At 48.1% G+C, this 26,417-nt stretch overlaps 1 protein-coding gene across 3 annotated transcripts in view; it reads left to right on the plus strand.

Annotated features, from left to right (window-relative positions):
* Positions 1-26,417, plus strand: part of EPN2 (epsin 2) — a 98,659-nt gene that overhangs the window by 25,881 nt on the left and 46,361 nt on the right. Inside the window, exons 2-4 of one of the 3 annotated variants that reach the window (XM_008010595.3) lie at positions 17,873-17,995; positions 18,866-19,630; positions 21,556-21,726. The exons of 1 other annotated variant lie outside the window; for it this stretch is intronic. In XM_008010595.3, the coding sequence (XP_008008786.1) occupies positions 19,036-19,630; positions 21,556-21,726 (766 nt within the window). In that variant the 5' untranslated portion in view covers positions 17,873-17,995; positions 18,866-19,035. The remainder of the gene's footprint in view (positions 1-17,872; positions 17,996-18,865; positions 19,631-21,555; positions 21,727-26,417) is intronic. One more of the 3 variants, XM_008010596.3, reaches the window with a different exon arrangement.

The raw sequence follows: 26,417 nt of genomic DNA on the forward strand, positions 1-26,417 counted from the left end.
GAACCCAGGAGGCAGAGGTTGCAGTGAGCTGAGATGGCGCCGCTGCACTCCAGCCTGAGCGACAAAGTGAGACTCTGTCTCAAACAAAATAGACTAGGCGCAGTGGCTCATGCCTGCCATCCCAGCACTTTGGGAGGCCGAGGCGGGCGGATCACCTGAGGTTGGGAGTTCAAGACCAGCCTGACCAACATGAAGAAACCCTGCCTCTACTAAAAATAAAAAATTAGCTGGACATGGTGGTACATGCCTATAATCCCAGCTACTCAGGAGGCTGAAGCAGGAGAATCACTTGAACCCAGGAGGTGGAGGTTGCCATGAGCCGAGATCATGCCATTGCACTCCAGCTGGGCAACAGGCGCGTTTAAACTCCATCTCAAAAACAAAACAAAACAAAAGCAGTTTTGTTGATACATAATTTATTTGCCATGCAATAAAGTTCACCATCAGCATAATCTTATTTTAGAACATTTTATTACCCCCAAAAGCAACCCTGTACCCATTAAGCAATCATTTCCGCTCCCATTCTTCCCAGACCCTGGCAACTACCAGTCTACTTTCTGTCTTTATGGATTTGCCTGTTCTGGACATTCCACATAAATGGAGTCACACAGTATGTGAGCTTTTGTGTTTGGCTTCTTACATTCAGTATAATGTTGTCAAGGTTCATCCATGTAGTAGAATGGACCAGAACTTCCTTTTTAAGGCTGAATAGTATTCCATTGTGTGGATAGATCACATATTGTTGATTCATTCATCAGTTGGATAAAGTTGTTTCCAGTCTTTGGCGGTAGTGAGTAACACAGCTGTGAACATGGTACACGAGTCCCTGTGTAGACATGCTTTCCTGTGTCTGGATAGATACGGAGGCTCCATCCTGACATAGGCACCCACTGTCACCGCCACAGGGAATATGGCACCTGTCTTTTACTCTTCAGCAGAGAGTGACACACATCATTTCTATCTCATCTCATTGCAGTGCCATGGCTGACTTCAGAGGAGGTGGGAAAATGCCCTTCTGTCGTAGGTCTAGAAGTGGGTGAACTGGAAATACTTGGTGGCTGGAATCAGTACTATAGAAGAGAAGAGAAATGGACATCCCTGGGGCCCAGGAGAGTGGTTTTGTTTGGACAAGTCACTCCGGAAAGCGTCCATTAATAAGGAGGGAGTTCCAGGATAGAAATTACATGGGTTGGCCTTGAAAGCTGGTTGGTGGAAAAACCTCGTATCTTCCAAGGAGTGTCTTAGATGGATATGATGGTATTGGAACAGAGAAGGGCAACCACATAGAAGTAATATTAAGTAGAACGGAGGTTTAGGATTGAGCACTTCTGAGTTTCACAGGAGGCACCGTGGCCCAGAGCTTCATCCCAGCTCTGTGATTTGCTATATGTTACCCTCTCTCTTGTGCAATGCCTCCATTGCAAAAGTGCAACAAGATCAGTGCTCTGAAACCCCTGGGTCAGTGCCTGGCACATGGTAGGCACTCAGTAAATTACAGCTGTCACCTTGGTGCATTTGACCAACAGCAGCTGAGTCTGCAGTCACTGAGTCACCAGACCTGGCCTTCCTGAGGCCTTGGGCTTGTTTTCCTTATGAGGCATAAATGTGCTTAAGAACATCCCTGTTTTCTTGGCCTGGTCATCCCTGTGGTGGCTGAAGGAAAGAGGGGGCTGGAGCGAGGAGTGGGGTTGGGGCACAGTTGTAGCCAGTGTATATTTGGAGGGCAAGTAAACAATTCTTCCTTGGCCTCGGCACAAGTTTCTAAAGTAGAGCAATTTCTGAGTATAGGAGTAGCTGGGGAGATCTGCACACGCACTCAGTTGTCAGTGCTGGAAACGGGCCCCTTTATTATTATTTTTCTAAACAAAGCAGGACAATGGCAGTATAAACATTGTTTGAACAAAAAGCATTTGGCCAATGGAGATAAAACCAAAAGGAAAATAACAACTTTGATTTCCTTTTGGTTTTTGTGTTTTGACATTTGATAGCATACTTCTAATCTTTTAGGAATTAAAAAAATTATATGGTATGTGAACTCCAGTTTGTTTATGCTGTTAAATTTAGTGCGAAGTAGACTCAAAAATTCCCCTCCTGTTGGGATGTCAGCTTGTTCCCATTTTTGTTTTTCTTGGAGAGGCATGGTCAGAGGACTAGTGGAACCTGAGGAAGGCCCATCAAAAGCATGTGAGGCGTGTGGGGAAACCTGTAGTAAAGCAGAAAGTGCAGCCTTATTTCCTCTCATGTTCCTTATCTTGCTGGTCCTCGCAGGCTGCCATTTCCATTTTACAAATGAGGAAACTGAACTGAGATTCAGTGAGGTGACTAGAAGGTGCTGGGTAGAGCAGTGATCTTTTCATTCCACCAGGTAGTTCTTTTAAAACTTACCAATATTCATAGGCCATGTTTTATGTTCAGTGAGGGCATTTGTGGTTTGGTAAGGGTATAGAGAGGATCAGAAAGCTTGGAGGAAGAGAGAGAGAAAGGGGGGAGTGTGTGAGCAGGTGGGGCTGGACTCGGTGCCCTGTGGAGTCATTCATTCTTGCAGCAGATGTGTGCCAGGCACTGTGCCAGGCCCAGCATGCAGCAGCAAGGAGACAGTCAGGGTCTCTGTCCCTTGAGAGCCTGTAGTCCAGAGGTCGTGGGAGGAAGGAAGGAGGGTGGAGGGAAAGCCGGAAGCCCAGGCGAGCTCCAAGGCCTCTGGCTCAGTCAGCTGGGTAGCAGGTGGTGGATCCTGGGCAGAGCATCCCTGGAGGGAAGGAGAAGGGGGCAGGTGTGGAGTTGGGGACGGTGGGTTCAGTTTTGTCCTGAAACTGGAGGGGAATGTGGCATGGTGCAGAGGTGTGTACCAGTGACCAAGAAGGTATAGTGGCCAGGCATGGTGGCTCACACTTGCAATCTCAGCACTTTGGGAGGCCAAGACAGGAGGATTGCTTGAGCCCAGGAGTTTGAGACCAGCCTGGCCAACATAGGGAGACCCCATCTCTGCAAAAAATAGTAAGCCGAGCTTGGTGGTGCACACCTGTACTTAGGAGACTGAGGTAAGAGAATCACTTGTGCCTGGGAGGTCCAGGCTGTAATCAGCTATGACTGTGCTACTGTACTCCATCATGGGTGACAGCGAGACCCTCTCTCAGGAGAAAAAAAAAAAAAAATGTCTAGGAAGTTACATGTGGTCTCACACAAAGGTCTGAACTATTTGTTGGTGGTCATCAGAAGGAGAAGGCACTTCCCAAGCATGCACTGCTCTGCATGGGGCAGAAAAGCATGACCTCTTCATTCTCTGCTTCCCTGGCACTGGATGGTTCTCTTGTGTCCCCCACTGCTCTTGGCCCTTTCTTGGACTTGGCCGATGGCTATTTGCCTCCTCCTTAATTACATTCTTGTCCCCATCTTCCTCTGCTCTCTCTCTCCCTTGGTCCTCTCACATGCTCCTCTGAGATGAACATGTTGGCCACGGTGCCCCTCCTGAGCCCTGGACCTTGGCACCAGCTGCCACTAGGCCGTTTTCATTCTCCAGGCCTGTCCTGTCAGCACCTCCAGCCATGTTTGTTTGAAGTAAAACTGAGTATGCTGCCTCCTGCCTTCGTTTGGAACCTCTCCACCTTCCCTTTCTGTTAAGGGTGCCTCCATCCTCCTGGCTATTCAGCCCCTTCTACCCCACCCACACTGACATTTGGTTGTCAGGGTTCATGTTCCCACTCTGTGTTTATGTCCATCGCCTGCCTTTCCCATTCCCCCGCAGCTGGATTCAGGCTCTGGACTCTGCTCATCATGTTGTGTAGCTTCTCCGTCATCTTTCCATCTTCCTCCTCCCGCCTCTGCCCTAATCCTTTCTCCCACTGCTGCTTGATCAAGATTCAAAAATACCATCCTGACAACGTGAGTTCCCTGCTCCAAACAAAAATAAAAAATCAACTTTAGTAACTTTGCCTTCCCCAGTATTTCCCAAAATAATTTTAAGTGGCATACAGCTGAATGTTCTTAGTTTTAATCTTTGTCTTAGAAATGCCGTAGTATTTTGGCAGTTCCTGAAAAGGTTAAACGTGTAGTTACCATATGACCTATCAGCTTCACTCCTCAGTATTTACCCAGGAGAACTGAAAACTTATCCACACAAACACTACATAGATGGACATCTCAGCATTATGAATATGAATATATTAATATCTTCATGGCACAATAGTAAAAAAAAATTAGAAACAACCGGAATATCCATTAACTAATGAATGGGTAAACAAAATGTGGTCCATCTATACAATGGAATATTATTTAGGCATAAAAAGTAATAGAATACTGGTGCATAATGCAACATGGATGAACCTTGAAAACACTGAACCTGCTGGGTGCGGTGGCTCAAGCCTGTAATCTCAGCACTTTGGGAGGCTGAGGCGGGTGGATCACGAGGTCAGGAGATCGAGACCGTCCTGGCTAACACAGTGAAACCCTGTCTCTACTAAAAATACAAAAAAATTAGCCAGGCGTGGTGACGGTCGCCTGTAGTCCCAGCTACTCGGGAGGCTGAGGCAGGAGAATGGCATGAACCCGGGAGGCGGAGGTTGCAGCGAGCTTTGATCGTGCCACTGCACTCCAACCTGGGCAACAGAGCAAGACTCTGTCTCAAAAAAAAAGAAAAAAAGAAAAGACTGAACCTTTCACGTAAGTGAAAGAAGCCAGACACAAAAGTTCATATATTATATGGTTTCATTTATATGAAATGTCCAGAGTAGGCAAATCTATAGAGAGTAGATTTTTCATTGCCAGTGGCTGGGGGTGAGGACATGGGTAGTGACCACTAATGGATATGGGGCTTATTTTTGGAGTGTTGAAAATGTTTTAGAATAATAGTGAAATAGTGATGATTGCACAACATTGTGAATGTACTAAAAAAACCCCGCTGAGTTGTATACTTTAAGATGGTGAATTTAATGCTATGTGAATTATATCTCAATAGAAACAAAACAAAAAGATCCCCCCATATGCCATAGCAGTAATACCTGATTTTATATATGTTACTGAAAGTGAGTATTTGAATTTAAAAGTAAATTGATATGAAGAAAAATAGGAAGCAAACAGTAGAGCAGCTTTTTTTTTTTTTAAGACTGAGTTCCACTCTGTCGCCCAGGCTAGAGTGCAGTGGCGCAGTCTCGGCTCTCTACAACCTCCGCCTCCCAGATTCAAGTGATTCTCCTGCCTTAGCCTCCTGAGTAGCTGGGATTACAGGCGCGCACTACCACGCCTGGCTAATTTTTGTATTTTTAGTAGAGACGGGGTTTCACCATGTTGGTCAGGCTGGTCTCAAACTCCTGACCTCGTGATCCGCCCACCTCAGCCTCCCAAAGTGCTGGGATTACAGGCATGAGCCACCGTGCCTGGCTGAGAAGCTTTTATAGTAAGAATTGAATGAATGGACTAATTCCCGGGACAGTGCTTGCACATAGTGGGTGCTCTGTGTTAGTCATTGTGACTATTGGGAGGAGATGGCAAAAATCTTAAAGGTGGACAACCCAAGTTGGCAAGTGCAGATTTCTTGTGTGCCTAGTGAGGCCCTGTTGGTGCAGCCTCAGCCTGCTGCAGCCTCTACGTTCCCAGCTACCTTAGTGGCAGGCATCTCCCGCTGAGAGCTCTCACTCTGCCCTCAGAGGCCTCCTCTTCCATACTCAGGCACTCATCCCTCTCATTCTTCATTGCAGTGCCCTTGATGGCCCCCAGTTTTGTCCTCGTCTTCTCAGGAGCTGCCTGGAGCACCCGGTTTGGAGTCGTTTTATTGCTCCCCCAGTCCAGACAGGATGCCACATCTGTGCTTGTCCAGATCCCTTGTGGCTGCTGGCATGGGAATCTGGACACACAGTGAGTGTGTGAAAAATACTTGTCAAACCGGTGTCAACTAAACTATGAATAGATCTTTTTTTTTTTGAGGCAAGGTCTTGCTCTGTCATCCAGGTTGAAGTGGCATGATCATGGCTCACTGCAGCCTCAAACTCCTGGGCTCAAGCGATCCTCCATCTCCGTCTCCCACTCCCAGAAGTGTTGGGATTATAGGCATGAACCACCACACCTGGCCTTAATACATCTTTGTGATGACAAAATGGTGTTATAAATCAGGCAAAAATATTTTAAAAATGTATTGCAGAGAGAATTTATATATCCTGTGAATGAGCTGTTCTAGGAACAGACTCTAGAAAAACTGGCCCATGTATCCCAGCAGACATGCACGGCTATAGAAGCACTTTTCACAGTAGCAAAAATCTGGAAATAACCCAGATGTCCATGGACAGAAACACGGGTAAGCACATTGTTCAGTATTGGCATGATCACATGGCACACAGTGGTGACAGTGGGTGAGTGGCAGCTAGCTGTGCATAGCAACAGAGAGAACTTCAGAAGCAGTATAGAATGCCACAGGCGGCCTGGGGAAGACGGCATACTGTTCAGTTTTACTAGTGTGCAATACAATTATGTTCTTTTTTAAAAAGTGAGGGACTGAAAACCCAGTACCAGGGCTGTTTGCCTTGGGGGTCAAGGAGGTGGGGAGAGGGAAGTGAGGGGGAGCCAGGTGGCTGGACATGGTGGTCATGTTGCAGGCCTTGAGGGAGCTGTGGAGTCATGGGGACTCATTTTGTTTGTCCTCACATGTGGTTTGCACATATTCTCTTATATGTACCTAATGTTACATAGTAAAACATTTAAGAAGACAGAGGAACAACAAGAAAACATTAGGGCTGGCTCATGCCTTTTGTGGGGTAGACTCTGACATTTAAGAGTTAGGAAGGAACGTTTCCTCCTGATGTATCCAGTCAGTGTTGCACAGTAAATAAAACACTGGGAATATCTCCAGCAGAGGAGGAAAGAGGGAAGTAGTATTTTTACTCTGCACCAAAAAAGGAAGTTTACCTTTCAACATGAAGAGACTTTTTTTCCTGAGTGGTATTTCAGATGACAACAGCTATTTCAAAGGAACAGTGCAGGTTTCTCAGGGTGTTAAAGTCAGTGTGACTGATTTAGTAGAAGACACTGTTAATAGCCAAAGAGGTATCATTTCTTAAGGATGTGAGTTCTGAAGAACACGTTTTTAAGAATAGTTTTAGAGTCTCTGTGTTGTTATTTTGGACCTTGACCCTGACTGACTCCATTGTATTGCCAGTGTGTAGAACTTTCCACATTTCAAGGTAAAAGTTTGTTTGAATAGCGTTAAAGCCTCTTCCTTTTTGCTGACTGCACTGAAGGGAGCTGGGAATGTCAGGTTGTATCCTGGCTTAGCACTGAACCGCTCTGGGTCCTGGCATCTGCACGTGGTTGACTTCCAAGACCCTTCTAGCTGTAGCATCTTTGCTTCTGCTCGCTTGACTTGGTGAGAGGCTGGGGAAAGAATCTCTTATGGCTCACAGAACGTGAGGTCGGAAAACAGTTGTTTCCATGCCATCTTTTGGCCTCAAACATCTAGACAAGAGGTACCTTTCTAGGCTTGCAGATTCAGCAAAGGAAAGTTCCTTGTTCTCACGATTTTGAGCACTGAATTTGTCTAAAGCTACAAAGAATGAGAATAAGAATAGGGATGAAGAGGATGGGATCAGAAGTCAGAGTCTGAGAGCAAATCCTAGTCACACCAGTTGCTGGTAGTGCGGCCTTGGGTCAGTTACTTAGCCTCTCTTTACCTTACTTTCCTCCTCTGTAAGATATGAATAAGAGGAATCACTCCTCCATAGGACTGTTACGAAGATTCAATCAGTGGACACATGTGACCTGCTAATTAGTATTCACTAGCCTCTGCTTAGAGAGCCTCTTCTGTTTCTTACTGCTCTTTTAATTCTGCTCTGTTACTAGTATCAAAGAGCACATCCGAAACTTTGCTTGGAAATGCCAGCTGTAGAGGAGAAGAACAAGCAAGATTGGTGATGGTTTTAAACAGGTTGTGTGTATAGTCTGGAGAGAGATGCTTGTAGTAGACAATGCCACCCACTCCTCTGGTAGGTGATTCCCACCCAGTGTGTTCTCATAGGGATACTTCTGTGGGCTTTCATCTGCTGCCGAGCTGTCCTCAGTAACCTGCTGAGAAACATCCCTGTAGACATATGCACCTTGGCAGGATATAGGAAAGGAGGCAGGTATTTGGACACCTCTTATTTGCCAGTCCTACTCTTACCAACCCTCACAGCCAGGCTGAGCAGCACCTGTTACCTCCATTTGAGAGGTGTGGAAACAGAGGCTCAGGAAAGCTCAGCTTGCCTCAGACCATGCAGCTGGAAAGGCAGGACATAATCCCTGTGGCTGGAGTGAGAACCACATATTTCAGCCCTAGGCTGCTGCCCAGGCTCCTGGTGTTGCTCCTGAGTCCAGCTGTAAGAGGCATCCAGTGGATTCTCAGGCCCTGTGGTGCCTGGGCTTCGGCAGGTGCTGGTTCATGTGGAGCATGTGTTAAGCACTGGTAGGGCTGTTTCTGTTCCCAGGCAGTTTATTGTTAGGCAGACAATACAGCAGCTGCCCTTTAACTCAAGAGATGGAGACCAAAAGGGAAACAGGAACTGGGAGAACAGCCTCAAGGTGTGAACTCTGGCAGTCTCTGAGTGGCGAGATAATGGGTATCTTTAACAATATTCTTATTTTTTGCTTCTGTGTCACATGGAAGGTGTTTGTTGAGGGTTCAGTGTGTGCCAGGCACTGTTCTAGACAGTGGCAAAGAGGCAGGCTGGGCCCTGCTCTCAGAGGGGTGGTGTGGGGGCAGGAGAGAAACAGATAAAACAGGCATGTAAGAAATGTCAGATAGAGGAGGGGCCCTGTTCCAGAAGACAGCTGGTGACATTGATAGAGAGTGCCTGATGGGTTCTGAGGAGGCCATGCGATCTGAGTGACAAGGAGCCAGTCTAGTGACAGGTAGAGGAAGGATGCTAGGTGGGGGAAATGGCAGGTGGGTAGAGTGCAAAGCAGGAGCCGGTTCCGGTCATAGGGAAAGTGATTGGAAACGAGAGTGCAGCATGTGAGTGACACATAAAGAGTTAACCCCTCAGGGCCCATCTCTGGGATGAAGGGGCTCATCCTTTGAGCTTCAGCTGAGGTGAGCCTGCTCTTGTGGTCTCTTAAGACCCTGGCTCACCACCCATCCCACAGTCACTGCTCAGATGAGGCTCAGCGGACATCAACCATCACTGCTACCAGTCTCTGCAAGTAACTACCTCCGAAATCTGCCTTGTTCCTCCCAAGCTGCTGTGGGAAGTCAGATGTGACCTCCTGGAGGCACAGATGGGAGGGCAGAGGTGAGCAAACCACTTGTTTTTCTTGCAGCTGTGGTCTTGCACTTGTACATGCACAGTGTAAAAATACTTGTTCTTTGGCCAGCCTCTGGAGCTGTCTTTGAGAAAATACGTTATGTCACTACTGTGCCTGAAACCAGAAGTCAGCAGGCCCTGCCTGAGGGGATCCACTGCCCCTCCTTCCACATTCTTGCAGGCTCCTCGCGAGATGGCTACAGCCTAGCAGTTAGCACCACCACATCCACCAGCCAGGTCTAAATTAAGCACGAGATCATGGGAATGTAGATTTTCCCATGCAGCTCTGCATGTTTTTCAGATGTCTCAAGCTGGAAAATTATACTGATCAAATGGTAATTCATAGCTCGGCCTGTCCTGTGCGGTGGGGGTGAGTAGCCATTAAAGGCTCCCGTTTGCTGTGTCCGGTCTCCGGTTGACTTCATCGTCTCCCATCAGCCAGTGTTTTCTCTAGCAGAGCCACAGTGTGTTAGAAACGGGGAATCTCTGCCTAAGGATCACAGCGGCCATCCCTCAGAGGAGGGAAGGGTTCTGAAGGCAGCTTTTCACATTTCCAAAGCCTGAAGGGAAGCGCTACTTTTTTGCCCACCATGAAGCCCCACAGGCTAACAAAAACATCTGCTGCTTGGCTGTGGCTGGGATTCACTCCCTCAGTTGGTGACCTGTGGCTGGGCTGATCGGAAGCTTGGGTTTCTCATAACACCATGGAGATGGCAAGGAATTGAATCACTGGTCAGAATGGGGGCCTTTGGGACTGAAGGGTTTGGGGTGAGCATGTGGTTTTAGAAGCAAGGACCCTGGGTACTGGTTTCTTGGTGCCACAGAGCGGTCACAGCATTGACCCTGGTCTCTGGATTCCCATCTCCTCTCTCTGCCACATTACGTTATTTGCATTTTGGCATGATTTTTAAAAGAATACTGTTCATAATTTGGTCATTTGTAAGACTGCTTTGAGGAATAGGAGAGGTAGGGGAGCATTCAAGAATTCTCATATGCCTTTATGAAGTGTTGTTGCCTGCCCTTTGTGCAGTCACAGTGTTTGATCCTGTACACTGAGGGGGAGGTGCAGCTCCTTGCCATACCCCTGTTTTCCTGTATTGGCAGGAACAGCCAAAACCAGGTCTCCAGACCCCATCTTTTCTTCACACAACCTTTAGAAAGAATGCATTTCCCCACCTGCCTGTGCAGTCTGCACTCACAAACTGTTCCTCCCAGAGACTAAATAGTAGGGGCATGTTGATAACAAATTAAATTCCTTGTGTATGTTTTGATGCTTGACTTCTGCTTTTAGAAAATTAAGTACATATCAAGTTCTAGGAGGCCAAGTGACATAAATTTGAGCTCTGCTGTACCTGTTTCAGTGACTCTCAGATCCTGGGAGAAGCTGCCTAGGTGACTTCCTGAGGGTGGACCTCCTACTCCCTGGGAGGGTGGCGTGGACCAGCTTAGGGGTTGGTTCTTCCTATGCAGTCAGCCCTTCGTGGCTCCCTCCTGGCAGTAGGTTAACTGACACCTGCAGGGATCTTTCTTCCTTAGAAGAAAGTGCCAGGGGAGACAAGTAAGCACATGGGCAGTTTACCTTTTCCTGCTCTACCATCTAGAAGTCAAGTCTGAAATGTTTGTTTTTCTTCAAAATTCTTTAAGTATATGAGTATAAAGGTTTTTTTAGCCCACTTTTTGGAGACTGATAAATTTTTTATTAAAAAAAAAACTATTCATTTTATAGACAGGGTCTTGCTAGGTTGCCTAGGCTAGATTTGAACTCCTGGGCTCAAGTGGTCCTTCTGCCTCAGCCTTCTGAGTAGCTGGGACTACAAGAGTGTAGCACCCTGCCCAGCTGATATAAAATTTGATTTCTCTAACCAACAGGAAGCCACCTTCAGTTAGTGAAGATGATGAAGATGATGTCTTACTGTTTTTCTGGTATGAGGGAAATAAAGGATTTTTTTCTTTTCATTTCTCTACGGGATGAGCAACAGTTATTAGACTTTAAGTTATTGCTAGCATGGCTGAAACAGAGTTATAATAGTCTTTTCTCTTTTGGCTGAAATGATGACTGTTGAAAAGAATGTGGCACTGTCCATATTGTCCTAACTGGCCTGTTGTCTTCCGGAGAGCCCGTGTGGTTTGGTTAAGTGATCTGTGGTCTCAGCTACCCCAACTGGGCCTCCTTGTAATGATCGTTGTACCCTTTTGTCCGGTAGGAAGATGGAGATGTATCCTCACTCATGGATTGTACCTCAGGAAAGATAAAGCCAGTGAATTAAGGATTGTGGAGTATTGCACACGTTCAAGTGTCCTGCAGTGGACACCATGACACTGACTTCAGCATGCCTAGAAATCACCATGGGGGCTTGTTAAGAGAGTGGCAGCCCCTCAGCTCTGCCCCCAGAATGACTGGGGTTTGTTTTTTTTTTTTTTTTTTTTTTTGGAGGTGGAGTCTCGCTCTGTCACCCAGGCTGGAGTGCAGTGGCGCAGTCTCGGCTCACTGCAAGCTCCGCCTCCCGGGTTCACGCCATTCTCCCACCTCAGCCTCCCGAGTAGCTGGGACTACAGGTGCCCACCACCACACCCAGCTAATTTTTTGTATTTTTAGTAGAGACAGGGTTTCACCGTGTTAGCCAGGATGGTCTCGATCTCCTGACCTCGTGATCCGCCCGTCTCGGCCTCCCAAAGTTCTGGGATTACAGGCGTGAACCACCGCGCCCAGCCAATGACTGGGTTTTTGAACAGACTCCCAGGAAGTTCTGATATATCTGGTTGATGGACCACACTGATGGAACACTGTGGGAAAGGTGGGGTGTACCCCTTTCCCAAACGTTCTCTGTCATCTGCTTTTAGAAAAATAAAGTACATGTAGAAACATAGGAGGCTGCCAGACATACATAGGTGGAGCTGCCATCTGAAGTGAAGATGTTCAGGTCAATTAATTCACCCATATTTATTGATTGGGACTGGGTTTTCTTTTCTTTTCTTTTCTTTTTTTTTTTTTTTTTTTTTTTTTTTTTTTGAGATAGAGTCTCGCTCTGCCCGCCCAGGCTGGAGTTCAGTGGAGTGATCTCGGCTCACTGCAAGCTCCTCCTCCTGAGTTCACGCCATTCTCCTGCCTCAGTCTCCCAAGTAGCTGGGACTACAGGCGCCCGCCACCACGCCTGGCTAATTTTTTTGTGTTTTTAGTAGAGACGGGGTTTCACCGTGTTAGCCAAGATGGTCTCAATCTTCTGACCTCGTGATCCGCCCACCTCGGCCTCCCAAAGTGCTGGGATTACAGGCGTGAGCCACCGCGCCTGGCCTGGGACTGGGTTTTCACAATGTTGATTGACCTGTGATCATTAGGTTTGGGGAGGGCAGTGGAGAGACAGCTCCCTGACAGCCGAGCTTGATCTTCAGTGATGGCTGGTGAAAAGCCACTCCCCATAGTTTCCTTAGGGACTTGATATAGACCCCAACTGAAAGGTAAGCATCTTTCTGTCAGCACACGATCGGCCACACCTTGGTGGCACAGAGGCACGGGGTACAGAGATGTGTGCCTTCACCACAGACCCACCTGTGCTGTTTGGAACTGCGAAAAGCCTCTGTCTCTCATGATAGGGAACTCCAGATTTGCAAAGAATTTCCCCACCCAGCTCCTCAAGCCTTTGGAGCACATTTTTATGGAATACTTCTTACCTCCTGGGGCATAACCCTAGCCTTGGAATTTTTTTTTCCAGTTTTGTTCTGTTTGCTGTTTTGTTTAGTTTCTTTCCAGTCTCTACTCTCATTTGAATTCTGTGTTTTCAACTATGCCAGAATTTTTTCCCCCAGCTTGTCCCCTGCATGTATGATGATCCAGCTGTTATTTTATCATTCCTATCATGAGTCACTCTCAAAAAAGAGCAGATGATCCCAGACGTTGGTTGGGGGTGCCTCATTCACAGGGAGTGCCGAGCCCTCCTGGGAAGGATGCGGTTCTTCCTTGGTTGGTCTGGGGCTGTGGGTCACCTGTGGCTGGGGAGAGCCTGGCTGATGTCTTTGCACTCCTACTTGAGGCCCTATTGGAAGTTCAGGGAAGGGCCTATGCTCTGTCCTTTTGTTGTTTGGCTGTTGCTGCCTTTCTACCTCTGGTTCTCTCAGGTGCTTCGTGCACAGGGTTTGCAGTTGTAGGTTTCAGAAGCACACATTGCTGTAGGTTACAGCATGAGAATTCCAGGGGATAAATGGCTTCATGCGCAGGTAGACCTAGAGGTGCAGACCACATGCTGTTATGTCTTGTGCCTTCTCCTGTCCTTGGCTTCTTGCTTTCTTCTGTGGCTACTTCAATCATAGGTAAACTCCGACTCTGCCCCTGGGGTGTGTTCCAGCAGCTTAGCAACCCTGCTGGTTTCCCAGAAGTTTTAGGAACCATCCAGAGGGGTCTACAAGTGGTCCAGTCTAGATTCTTAACATATCACTGATCTAGCTACTGGGTGGGGGAACTGTGGGGCTTTAATTGGCTTGTTCTGAGTCCTGGGCCTACTCCTGGCCAGTTCCACAAGGATGACTGAAGTACTCTTTCCAAGAAGAGGGGGATTATGGTTGTTGCATAGGCAAAACCAACGATTCAGTTTTCAGAATGGAAATAAAATATTTGGTTTAAAGAACTTTACCTAGTTCTGGGGACTAACTGTAGAAAAATGAGTATTCCCTTTCATATTGAGTAGATACGGCTTTTAATGTGGAGGCTCTGAAGCTCCCAGGGCATTTCAGAAGGCCTGACAATTTCTGCATTGCTCATGATGCTACTTCCCCAGGCCACCTCAAGCGTTTAGTTTCTTGGCTGTTTTTTTTTTTTTTTTTTTTGAGACGGAGTCTCACTCAGTCGCCCAGGCTGGAGTGCAGTGGCGCGATCTCGGCTCACTGCAAGCTCTGCCTCCCGGGTTCACGCCATTCTCCTGCCTCAGCCTCCTGAGTAGCTGGGACTACAGGCGGCCGCCACCGCGTCCGGCTGATTTTTTGTATTATTAGTAGAGACGGGGTTTCACCGTGGTCTCGATCTCCTCACCTCGTGATCCGCCCGCCTCGGCCTCCCAAAGTGCTGGGATTACAGGCGTGAGCCACCGCGCCCGGCCTAGTTTCTTGGCTGTTTGTTGGAATTTTATTGACTCTGTATGGTTAACAATTGTTACCTAACGTGCGTCCGCACCCTTATTTCTTAGTAAAATGAATTATTAATTAATATAATTTCAAAACAAGTTTTTAGGGCTAGGGCTGGAGTGAGGAAGGTGTGGCTGGTGTGGTGGTGACCAGGAGCGTCTGCCTGGTCATCTCATCCCGCGAATAAAGTGGCCATTCTGTGGGCCTGCTCAGCCTGTTTTTTTGTTTGTTTTGAGACAAAGTTGCTCTGTCACCCAGGCTGGAGTGCAGTGGCATTATCATGGTCCACTGTAGCCTCCGTCTCCTGGGCTCAAGCAATTCTTCCATCTCAGTCTCCTGAGTAGCTGGGACTGCAGACGTGCGCCACCATGCCCAGCTAATTAAAAAAAAATTTTTTTTTAAAAAAATTTTTGTAGAGATGAGGTCTCACCATGTTGTCCAGGCTGGTCTTGAACTCCTGGGCTCAAGTGATCCTCCTGCCTTAGCCTCCCAAAGTGCTGGGATTATAGGCGTGAGCCACTGCACCTGGCCCTATCCCTGTGACAGCTCTCTTGGAAGGCACAGAAAGGTTTGTTTGCCTTGAATAATGAATCCCACTTTACATCTTGCTGTCTTCATTCAAAAATATTTAAAGTTTTGACGGAGTTGTATAAGTTCATGTACTTCATTTATCAGTTAGCATCAAATAGTTCTAGGTAATACCTGATATGATGATAGAACTGGATTTCTAAAGGCATATCTAGTTACTGAGGATCCTTTCAATTGTCAGTATGTAATTTATGAGAATAAGTTTTTGTTTTGTTTTGTTTTTTGCTGTATTGAGTCTAAACTTTTAACAGAGTTTAATGTTGTTTTTCCTTGTTTTGACAACCCTCCCACCTCCATCTCTAACATCCATATCTGGCCTGGAGGTTCTTAAGAAGTGATTGTGAGCTAATCACACACTTCCTCAGGTTTGAGTGAGGAGCCCAGAAGGTAACAAATGATCCTGTTTTAGTTGCATTTGCATGTGCATTCGTTCAGTCTAACAAGCTGGAAACAAGAAAATTGGAAAATTGAGAAGGAAAGTTTGGAAAGTGGAGCGTGCAAACTGTGCGAAAAAGAGTGAGAACAAATCAAAACTCAGATTCTAGAAATAATAGAATGTGGCCGGGCGCGGTTGGCTCACGCCTGTCATCTCAGCACTTTGGGAGGCCGAGGCAGGTGGATCACTTGAGGTCAGGAGTTCAAGGCCAGCCTGGCCAACATGGTGAAACCCTGTCTCTACTAAAAACACAAAACTTAGCTGGGTGTGGTGGCAGGCACCTATAATCCCAGCTACTTGGGTGGCTGGGGCACCAGGATTACACGAACCTGAGAGGCAGAGGTTGCAGTGAGCCGAGATTGCGCCACTGCACTCCAGCCTGGACAACAGGGCGAGACTCTGTCTCAAAAAAAAAAAAAAAAAAAAAAAAGAGACATAAATAACAGGTTATGCTGTGGAGGGTGGTATATGATGTTTGGAGCTTGGAGCTTGCTCCTGGGATGGACTCATGGCAGATATTTGCTGGGAGATGTTTAAATGTTTACAGCGAGTCCTGTGGTTGAGGGGAAACAGTGAAAAATGGGGACCTGAGGTATCCAAGGCCAAGTGTGGCAAAGTAATGGAAGTCCAGATGTTCAGCTGGAATAGCTAGAGCTTTGTGCCCACTGGCACTGCTAGAGTCCTGCCTCATGGCCCATGCATCATGGACTGTCTTATGGTTGGAATCATTAGTTTCGGCCTCCAAAGTCTTGCTTAGGTGAGGTACGTAGCCCAGTTGGCCTGGAAAATGAAAAGCCTCGGCTGGGCGCGGTGGCTCACGCCTGTAATCCCAGCACTCTGGGAGGCTGAGGCGGGTGGATCATGAGGTCAGGAGATTGAGACCATCCTGGCTAACATGGTGAAACCCTGTCTCAACTAAAAATACAAAAAATCAGCTGGGTATGGTGGTGGGCACCTGTAGTCCCAGCTACAGGCCGAGGCGGGAGAATGGTGTGGACCAGAGAGGCGGAGCTTGCAGTGAGTTGAGATTGCGCCTCTGCACTCCAGCCTGGGTGACAGAGCAAGACTATCTCAAAAAAAAAAAAAAAAAAAAGCCTCCAGTGACTTTTCTCCTGGTGAGAATTATTTATTTGTTTGTTTATTTATTTTTTTTAGAGACGGGATCTCGCTGTGTTGCCCAGGTTGGTCTTGAACTCCTGAGCTCAAGTGATCTGCCTGCTTCGGCTTCCCAAAGTGCTGGGATTACAGACATGAGCCACCATACCTGGCCCTTGTGAGGTGTATTAGTCTGTTTTCACACTGCTAATAAAGACATACCCGAGACTGGGAAGAAAAGGAGGTTTTATTGGACTTATAGTTCCACATGGTTGGGGAGGCCTCAGAATCATGGCAAGAGGTGAAAGGCACTTCTTACATGGCAGCAGCAAGAGAAAAATGAGGAAGAAGCAAAAGTGGAAACCCCTGATAAACCCATCAGATCTTGTGAGACTTATTTACTATCACAGGAATAGCACGGAGAAGACTGGTCCCCATAATTTGGTTACTTCCCCTGGGTCCCTTCCACAACACATGGGAATTCTGGGAGACACAATTCAAGTTGAGATTTGGGTGGGGACTCAGCCAAACCACATCATGAAGATTTCTTTTTGTTTTTCTCTTTTGAGGCAGAGTCTCGCTCTGTCACCCAGGCTGGAGCGCAGTGGCGCCATCTCAGCTCACTACAACCTCTGCCTCCTGGGTTCAAGTGATTCTCATGCCTCAGCCACCCAAGTAGCTAGGATTCCAGGTGTGCACCACCACACCTGGCTAATTTTTGTATTTTTAGTAAAAACAGGGTTTTGCCATGTTGGCCAGGCTGTGGAGATCATCACTGTGGAGATTCTGAGGATTTTAGGTTTGGAATCCCTGCCAAGCGACAGGGATGAAGACCAAGTACATATTTCACAATAGCAAACCCTCCTTTTTGTGTGATTGTGATGAGTAGTCATTGCATTTCCTGTGGCTTTTCCTTGCTTCTGCCACCTTTTGTTTACTTGTTTTTTTTTATGTGCCGCTTACCCATCTGAGGCTTTAGATGAGGAAGGTAGGAGCTACCTGTTGTTTCTGTGGCAGAAACATCTTGAGAGTAAAGACCACCACAGGAGGAAAGGGAGGTGCAGGTTCTGGGCCTGGAGTGACCTTAGTCAGCTGACCGTGTGATTCCAGGCTTCAGGTTCCTCACTTGTATAGTGGGAAAAATAATCCTTCCCCTGAGGGTTTGTGGGGACAGCCAAGCAGGTGGTCAGGATGGTGGGTGGAGCCCCTTGCTTCCTATCCGGGCCCTAGCTGTCCTAACCTACCTGGGGCAATCCCTGGAGACTTCTAGGGACTCAGTTTTCCCATTTTATAGGTAAGGAACTTTCATCCCCTGCCAGACTGTGGCCTTCTTGAGGGCAGGGACTCTGTTTTTAACCTGTAACATTTATTTATTTAACAGTGTTCATTTCTGTGTCGGGCACAGTGCTAAGTGCTGGGTGCTCGTTGGTGATGAGGCAGATGAAGGTTACCAAACTTGTGAACAGGAGCCTCATGTCACAGACGTGGACCTCACTGTAGCCTGGTAAGTGAGTGTTATCTGGAGAAAGAGAGGGGATAGATGATGTGTTTGGTTGGAGCGAGTTAAAGGCTAGCCAGGGGTCTCAGTTTTCTTTGTGAAATGAGGGGCTGGGCTATAACCAGATTAGTTTTAAGGCTGTATTAGCTTGGGCCAGATGCTGGAGGCTTCTGAAAGCCAAGTGGAAGTCTTTATCCTTTTTCTAGAAGAGCTGTTAGGAATCTTTATAAATTCTTGAGCAGGGAAGGTCAGGCGAAAAGTGATTGTCAAGGAGAATTTTCTGGACATTTGGAAGCACAATGGACCAAAGCAGTTTTGAAGGTATTGACAGGCATTTTTGAGTTAAGATAGACCTGAAATTAGTCTCTTTCTTGTCATAATGTGTATTTTTTTTTAATTTAAATAAACTTAAAAAAAAATAGAGATGGAGGTATTGCTGTTTTGACCAGGCTAGCCTCAAGTAATCCTCCCATTTCAGTTTCGCAAAGTGCTGGAATTACAGGTGTGAGCCACCATATCTGGTCTCACACATAATTTTAAATCTGCCAAGATCAGCTTCCCCCAGCATTTCCGATTCTTCCACAACTGACTTGCCAGGCAGTGAAAAGACAACCCATAAAATAGCCATTCCAGTGGAAGTGTTTTGAAAATAGAGCAGTAGTCATGATGTTTACTTCCTTTCTCCTAAAGGCTTAAACTTGAGTGTAAATTTTATTCATTGTTAACCGGTAATATTGATTTTATCTTGGGTTCATCCTGAGGAGGCTGGGTATGTCCACTCAACTCCCCAGTTTTACCCAGTACTTGCTGCTGGACCAGTCTCCCACCCTCACAGGGGGCTTACGTCGCAGTGGAGTGGGTTTTCTCTTTCTCTAGGTCATGGCTTCCAGCTTTTCGAATCTGAGGCTCCAAAGGAGGAAATGACCATTCAGGGATCTTACTCCAGCTTGATTACGGAAACTGAACCTTCATAGGGTGCGCACTTACCAAGGACAGGAAAGTTTCTCTCTTTGAAGGGCTTTAAACTTGTAACAAAGAAAATAAAAATGACGACTTCGTCTATCAGACGGCAGATGAAAAACATTGTGAACAATTACTCGGAGGCAGAAATCAAAGTCCGGGAAGCCACCTCCAATGACCCGTGGGGCCCATCCAGTTCTCTGATGACCGAGATCGCCGACCTGACCTACAATGTGGTGGCCTTCTCGGAGATCATGAGCATGGTGTGGAAGCGGCTCAATGACCATGGCAAGAACTGGCGGCATGTGTACAAGGCGCTGACCCTGCTGGACTACCTCATCAAGACAGGCTCCGAACGCGTGGCCCAGCAGTGCCGTGAGAACATCTTCGCCATCCAGACCCTGAAGGACTTCCAGTACATTGACCGAGATGGCAAGGACCAGGGCATCAATGTGCGTGAGAAGTCAAAGCAACTGGTGGCCCTCCTTAAGGATGAGGAACGGCTGAAGGCTGAGAGGGCTCAGGCTCTCAAAACCAAAGAGCGCATGGCCCAGGTTGCCACTGGCATGGGCAGCAACCAGATCACCTTTGGGCGAGGCTCCAGCCAGCCCAACCTCTCCACCAGCCACTCGGAGCAGGAGTATGGCAAGGCTGGGGGTTCCCCGGCCTCCTACCATGGCTGTGAGTAATGGAAGTGCTTCTCACCCTTTGCCAGAGCAGCAGCAATGGGTGACAGGTGGGGTGGGTGTCCCTGGGCTTAGGGAGTGATGACCACTGCAGAGCTTGAACCTGTCCTGAGTACCCAGCTTTTGGTGGCCCAGGCAAATTGTTCTTGGTCTGGATTGAGTTTTGGTTATAAAGGGACTTTTATTTTAGTCCCTTGGCTGCTCTGGTTCAGGGGTCTCTAACACCCTTTGCTGCTCTGTGGGTCTCATTCTGTACATCTGGGCAGAAGGTGGGCAGAGGCAGGTCTTTTCTGCTTCCTTGTCAGAATGGGTCTGGCAGCAAAGAGGGTTGTCCTGCTGCGCATACAATGGGGAGTTGACTCTGGTAGCCAGGAGGAAACAAATGCTCTTTCTTGGTAATCTTGTTTCTTTAATCTCATATTAAATGTTTTTATACCGACTGAGCGGCAGGTTTCTTGAATGGCTCAGTATTATTCTACTTCAGCAAAAAACTTGTACAGGTTGCTAGTGTGAACAAGGCATCCCTTCCAAACATGCAAATGAGAGTTCCTGGTGATTTGGTTGCATGGCTGGTCTGCATTGAGTGGGGCTGGTCTGGTTCTAGTTTTGCATGTTGGATTAATATGGGTCTTTGTCCTATGGTCAGAAGAGGTTTCAGGGAACAGAGTGGAGTTCAGGGCCTGATGGAAGCTGGTCTCTGTGAGCCACATTGGCATCTTGGCTGTTCTTTGGAAGTGGTCCCCCAGCAAGTGTTTCTCCATTTTCACAGTGCTGTGCCAGCCACAGTGTGGACCCCACACTCAAAGAGACAGGTGGCCCTAGTGGCCTTTGGGGGACAGGGTGAGGATGGAGGTGGGGGTTGTAGAAATTATATCTTCTGGCTGCTGAAACAAAAGTGCAGTTCCCTAGTAACACTATGTCAGCATAGCAGAAAACTTTTTTTAGAGGAAGTTGTTTGTAGTTTGACAGACCTCAGTCAACCCTTGCTTAGTCAGTGTTCTGTTACCAGACCATTTACTAACTTTTCCTGCTTTTGCAGGTTTCGATTTGACATTGTACTGCCACCACTAGCATTTTGAGAAACGTGTTAAATGAGAGATTTGCATATTAAAGTCAGATTTCCTGCTTCTAGGAATTCTGAATTATTACCGAGCTTGGAGCAGGTTAACATATTCGTGTCCCATATGTAGTTGTCATTTTTCCTTCTTAGTTTGAATTGCTTTGCTTAAGCAAAAGTTGTGACCTTGGTTAAACCTCTTGAAAACAATTTGACCTTAATCTCCAGACGCCTCAACGTAGGGTTAAGTTGCACCAAAAAAATGAAGATTGTCTTTTAAGAAGTGAAATTGTTTTATTTCTCTCAAGGACCCTCTCACCAACCCCCAGAGAGGCTCCCTGTGGCTCAAATTGGTCCCAACCTGTCTTGATTTCCTCTGTTCCTATGGCTGTGGCTGTGGCTTTGATGCAGGCCAAGGGGAGCTGCCATTCTTTTTATGTGTTTTTCACAGTCATTATTCTCAAGAAGCCAGAGGATGCTAAGCAAGGAGCTGAAACAGCTTCATGTTCCATGAGCAATTTGTGGAACGTTGCAGATGCAGGGGTGGGACAGTGGGGGTGTAGGAACCTGGTTTGATCCACCCCTCCTCCTCATACCGAGTCCAGGGCCTGTAGCCATAGGTCCTGCTGGGCTAAATGATACTGCCACAGTTCCAGCTCTGACGTTTTTGGTTCCCTCAGACCTTACGCTTGAGCTGCATGTTCCGGGTCAGAATGTGGTCAGCGGGCTTTTCACAGCTTCCACCGCAGTGGGCTGCGGGGTTGACCCCGAGCAACCTTGGCCTGCACCTCCTGCAGGGGCTGCTGCACACCCTCTAATGGCGTGTCTCTCTCTGTGTGTGTGTGTGTGTCCCTGCCCCACAGCGCCTGAGGCCTCGCTGTGCCCCCAGCACCGCACAGGGGCCCCGCTGGGTCAGAGTGAGGAGCTGCAGCCACTGAGCCAGCGCCACCCCTTCCTGCCGCACCTGGGGCTGGCCTCCCGCCCAAATGGTGACTGGTCCCAGCCCTGCCTCACTTGTGACCGCGCAGCCCGAGGTGGGACGGCGGTTTGCTTTTTTCCTTACTAGAAATACTGGGCAGCTTGCTGGGGGTGTGCTTGCCATGCCAGTACAGCCAACTCTCTCCCTGTCTCCTCTGGGCCTGGCGGTTTGGCCTCCAGCAGGCCCAGGAGCCCTTTCTTCCCTTCTCCTGGGAGCTTGTGGCCTGGTTGTGCTCCCTTCCCAGGATCACATGTCACTTGCTGGAAGTTCTGTCAAAGGTTTAGCAGGGAGCTGTTCTTTGGGTAAGGCATGGGGTGATGGCCCATGCTCTCCTCATGCTCCCATTCCCTGACAAACTGGAGGGGGCTCTGCTACCTGTCTGGCCCACCCATGGTGGTGGGTCAGACACCTTGGCTTGTTGGACCGGAAATGTGTGATTTAAACCTCACAACGCCAGACCAATATAAGATCCTCACTGGATGGTCATTGGAAGCCATCATCCTTAATGCAGTAATGTATGCCTTGCCCTGAATAAAATGGGATTGTTTTTTTGCTTCCCAATTAACTGCTTTTCTTCCTGAAATCCCCGTTACCATGGAAAACAGAGAGTTAGCTGTACTGTCAATTCTAGGTCATGGTGTTTGAAGATACCTAATTCAATGGGTAACTAAAAATGGGGCTTCTCTTTCTACTAATTAATAATGCATCCTGATCAGAGCCCTACAACTGTAGCAGGTTAAACTGAAAACAGATTTTCACTGTTGCCTACAAGAAAATGCTCTCAGTCTAATCTACCTTCGGTCCCAAGTGGGGTCTCTGCTACAGAGAAGAAAGGTGTCTGTTCTCTTCTACTCTTCTTACAAGAAGGGGCACGACAGAGAGCTTTTGTGCGACTTCCCTGATAAGGTGGCCAGCCTTTATTCAGCCCTGGAAACAGTTACTGTTCATTCATGCCTCATTAATATTACAGCTTGTTTGACTTGGATATTTGTGTGATAACTATATTTAACTCTAGGATATTTCCCTTCATGCCCCTGTTTTCCCCTAACAGTTTATGCAGGATTTTGGCTTCTTCTAAACTGACATTAGAAAATGTAAGGAAGGCCAGCTCTGCACTGTAAAGAATGTAAATGATAAAACCATGCGTTAAAGGGTCACCCAGAGGCATTGGAGTTACATGCCCATTTCACCCCACCCCACCCGGATAGTCAGGGGCTGCTGTTCTCAGCAGGTCCCGCAGAACTCTCCATGGAGTTCCCTTTTTGTTTTTCCTGTGTTCTACCCATTTGGTAACTGAAAAGGTCTGTTTTGAGCCTTGGTGGCTAATTCTGTGTTCCCCTGGCCCTCTAGCTCTCCTGCTGGCAAACTGGCTTTCCTGGCGTGTTAAATACGGCCTGGCAGGCCTGCAGGCTGGCCGTCGCCCCCTGCTGCAGCTGTCTCTGGCCCTGCCTCTGCACCTTTGCCTGTGCCATTCAGTTCTCTCTGCTTGGATGTCGCTCCTACCACCTGCCCCCTGTTCCCCCAACCTGGCAAGTTGCTTAAGGTATCCACCCCATGTGGATTTCTCTTGTCCTTGAGCCCTGATAGGAGTTGAAGATAAAAATGAGTATTTTTTTCTACGAAGATTTCTCATGCCCCAGATGAGTTTTGAGCAAGCAAGTGTTATATGGGTTGCATTTCTTCCTTTAACTGTTGGGTGTGGCATCCTCTTCACATCTCACTCCCTCCCCGTCAGAGGGTAGGGGGCTGTCGGAGTGGGGGCAAAGACCCTGGCCGTGTTTCTTCTCTGTTCTTTCTTGATGCTTCACAAAGCGTTGAGTATAAGGTAAGTGCTTAATCTATGCACACCAGTGGATTTGTTTTGAGCACAACTTCTTGGAAATCGGCAGTGGAAAAGTCAGAATGATGCCAGCCATTCAGAAAACTGTCAGGTGAGATGCAGGCTGTGATTCAGGAGAGGTGTTTGTGAGGGGTACATTTGAGACCGCAGACCCCACAGAGGCAGAGGAGGCAGACTGCTCGGAAGCCCTCTTCACATGAGAGCAGCCACAGCCAGGAAGGCCTCTTGTGTGACTGGCAATAATCTGAGGATGTTTGAAGAGAGCTTTCTTTCATGTGCCATATTTCATCTCATTCTCCCTGTGCCCCTCCCTCTCTCTCACCTCCCACATAGATCTGTAGATCTGACCTTGGAAGTCTCTTGAATTGTCCATCGTGTTCCATGGCCTCAATTCAGTGCCTGCCTTCTGACAAATTTCCTGCTGTCAGCCTCTCCCAGTCTCACCCACCCTCCGTCTTTATAAAGGATGCCCTGGTCCTGAGTCTCAGAAAGCCCCTTTAGATGCCAGGCCCTTCAGGGCCATCTCAGAGCCTTTGACGTTGCAGACCTTAGTTGCTTCCACCAGCTGTGTCCCCTGCCCTCAGTCTGGGGGTCCTCCTGTTCCCACAGAAGCATTCCAGACCTTCCCAGGCCTGCTGACATCCGCCTGCAGGCACAGCTCTGGGCTTTCCTTTTGAAGCCTGCCCTACCTGCCCTTTGCTCTGTATTTATTGAGTTCCCATGGGGCACCAGGCACTGAGCACAGAACAGAGCCCCCTACCCTCAGGGAGCTTACATGGTAATGGGAAAGAAAAACACAATATAAATTATTCAGCATGTTATGTAACGAGTGCTCTGGAAAACAGCAAGACAAAAAATCCTGCTGAGTGTCTTTGTAGTATGAATGGATCAAGCATTGAATGAGCATGGGGGTGAGCCTTGTGGAGGTTGGAAAGAGCCTTCCAGGCAGAAGGGCAGCTGTGCAAAGGCCCTGAAGTGGGAGTGTACTCAAGGTGTTTGAGAAAAGGCAGCCAGTGAGTTGGCGATGAGTGACTGAGCATGGCTGGTGCAGGGGGGTGGAGCGTGGCAGAGGTGGGCCTGGAAGAGGTGTGGGGCAGGGCCTCTCAACTCTGTCTGGCTGAGAGCATGCTTTGAATTCCTAGTCCATCCAGACGGGTACTTTTGTGTCCATGTTTAGATGTTGTGCCGATGTCATTGCCAGGAGCTTTTGAAACACTTTCACTGTGCTTACCTTGCAGACCATGCACTCAGTGGCCTGGTGCTGGGCTTTCTGGGTTTATGTCAGAAATTTTCTTGACTTTCACCCACAGCGAGGTAGGGGAACACGAGCGTTGGGAGGATCCCTTGGGCTGTGTGTGGGCAGGGTGGGAGCAGGGAGCTGGGTCAGGAGGCCACTGTCCCCATCCAGGTGGAAGATAGTGGGGGTCTGGACCCAGCAGGGCTGCAGAGGTCTGGGCAGTGGCTAGGTTCTGGGTATGGTTTTTTTTTGGTTGTTTTTTTTTGTATTTTGAGACGGAGTCTCGCACTGTCGCCCAGGCTGGAGTGCAGTGGCGTGATCTCGATTCACTGCAAGCTCCACCTCCCGGGTTCATGCTATTCTCCTGCCTCAGCCTCATGAGTAGCTGGGACTACAGGTGCCCACCACCACGCCCGGCTAATTTTTTGTATTTTTAGTAGAGACAGGGTTTCACCGTGTTAACCAGGATGGTCTCGATCTCCTGACCTCATGATCTGCCTGCCTCAGCCTCCCAAAGTGCTAGGATTACAGGTGTGAGCCACTGCACCTCGCCGGTTCTTTTTTTTTTTGAGATAGAGTCTCGCTTTGCCGCCCATGCTGAAGTGCAGTGGCACGATCTCAGCTCACTGCAAGCTCTGCCTCCTGGGTTCACGCCATTCTCCTGCCTCAGCCTCCTGAGTAGCTGGGACTACAGGTGCCTGCCGCCACGCCCAGCTAATGTTTTTGTATTTTTTTTTTAATAGAGACAGGGTTTCACCGTGTTAGTCATGATGGTCTCGATCTCCTGACCTCGTGAGCCACCGCACCTGGCCGGTTCTGGGTATGTTTTAAAGATGACCCGACAGGCCTTGCTAGAGGACTGGGCAGAGTGAGAGGGGAGCTGAGGATGACTCTGAGGTCTGTGAGTGGAGCAGCTAGAGGTGGAGCTGCCATCATCTGAGGTGAGGGCAGCTGTAGGTGCAGCAGGTTAGCAGAGGGGTTGAGTTCAGGATACAAAGAAGTGTCTCCTAGACACACAAGTGGAGGTGTCAAGAAGATCTGAGAAGTCTGGAGTTGGGGAGAGAATTCTGGGCTGCAGACATGCTTTGGGAGTTGTCAGGGCATGGACAGTGCTTATGACCGTCCACTGTTCGGCCTCACCTGGTGCTCATGATTTTTTTTTTTTTTTGAGATGGAGTCTCACTCTGTTGGCCAGGCTGGAGTGAGTGCGGAGGTGTGATCTGGGCTCACTGCAACCTCTACCTAGCTGGCTTCAAGCGATTCTCCTTCCTCAGCCACCTGGGTAGCTGGGATTACAGGCGCATGCCACCATGTCTGGCTAATTTTTGTGTTTTTAGTAGAGATGGGGTTTCATCATGTTGGCCAGGTCTCAAACCCCTGACCTCAAGTGATCTGCCTAGCTCAGCCTCCCAAAGTTCTGGGATTACAGGCGTGAGCCACCACGCCTAGCCTCTGGCGCTCATGTTTACTTCGTGGTCTTGTAATTTCTGACACACCAGCTGCCCTCCCAAGGCTGGGCCTCTTAAGGCTTACCCGTGTTGGCTACCCTCACATGATCCTTGTCTGTAGTCAGGGCTCAGGACTGTTGTGTGTGGGTAGAAGCTGCGCAGCCCAAATGAGGACCCTCAGGCCCAGGGAGTTGAGAGAGTTGCCTAAGATCACACAGAGA

Source organism: Chlorocebus sabaeus, chromosome 16 (genome assembly GCF_047675955.1).
Source record: "Chlorocebus sabaeus isolate Y175 chromosome 16, mChlSab1.0.hap1, whole genome shotgun sequence".
Taxonomy (NCBI): Eukaryota; Metazoa; Chordata; class Mammalia; order Primates; family Cercopithecidae; genus Chlorocebus; species Chlorocebus sabaeus.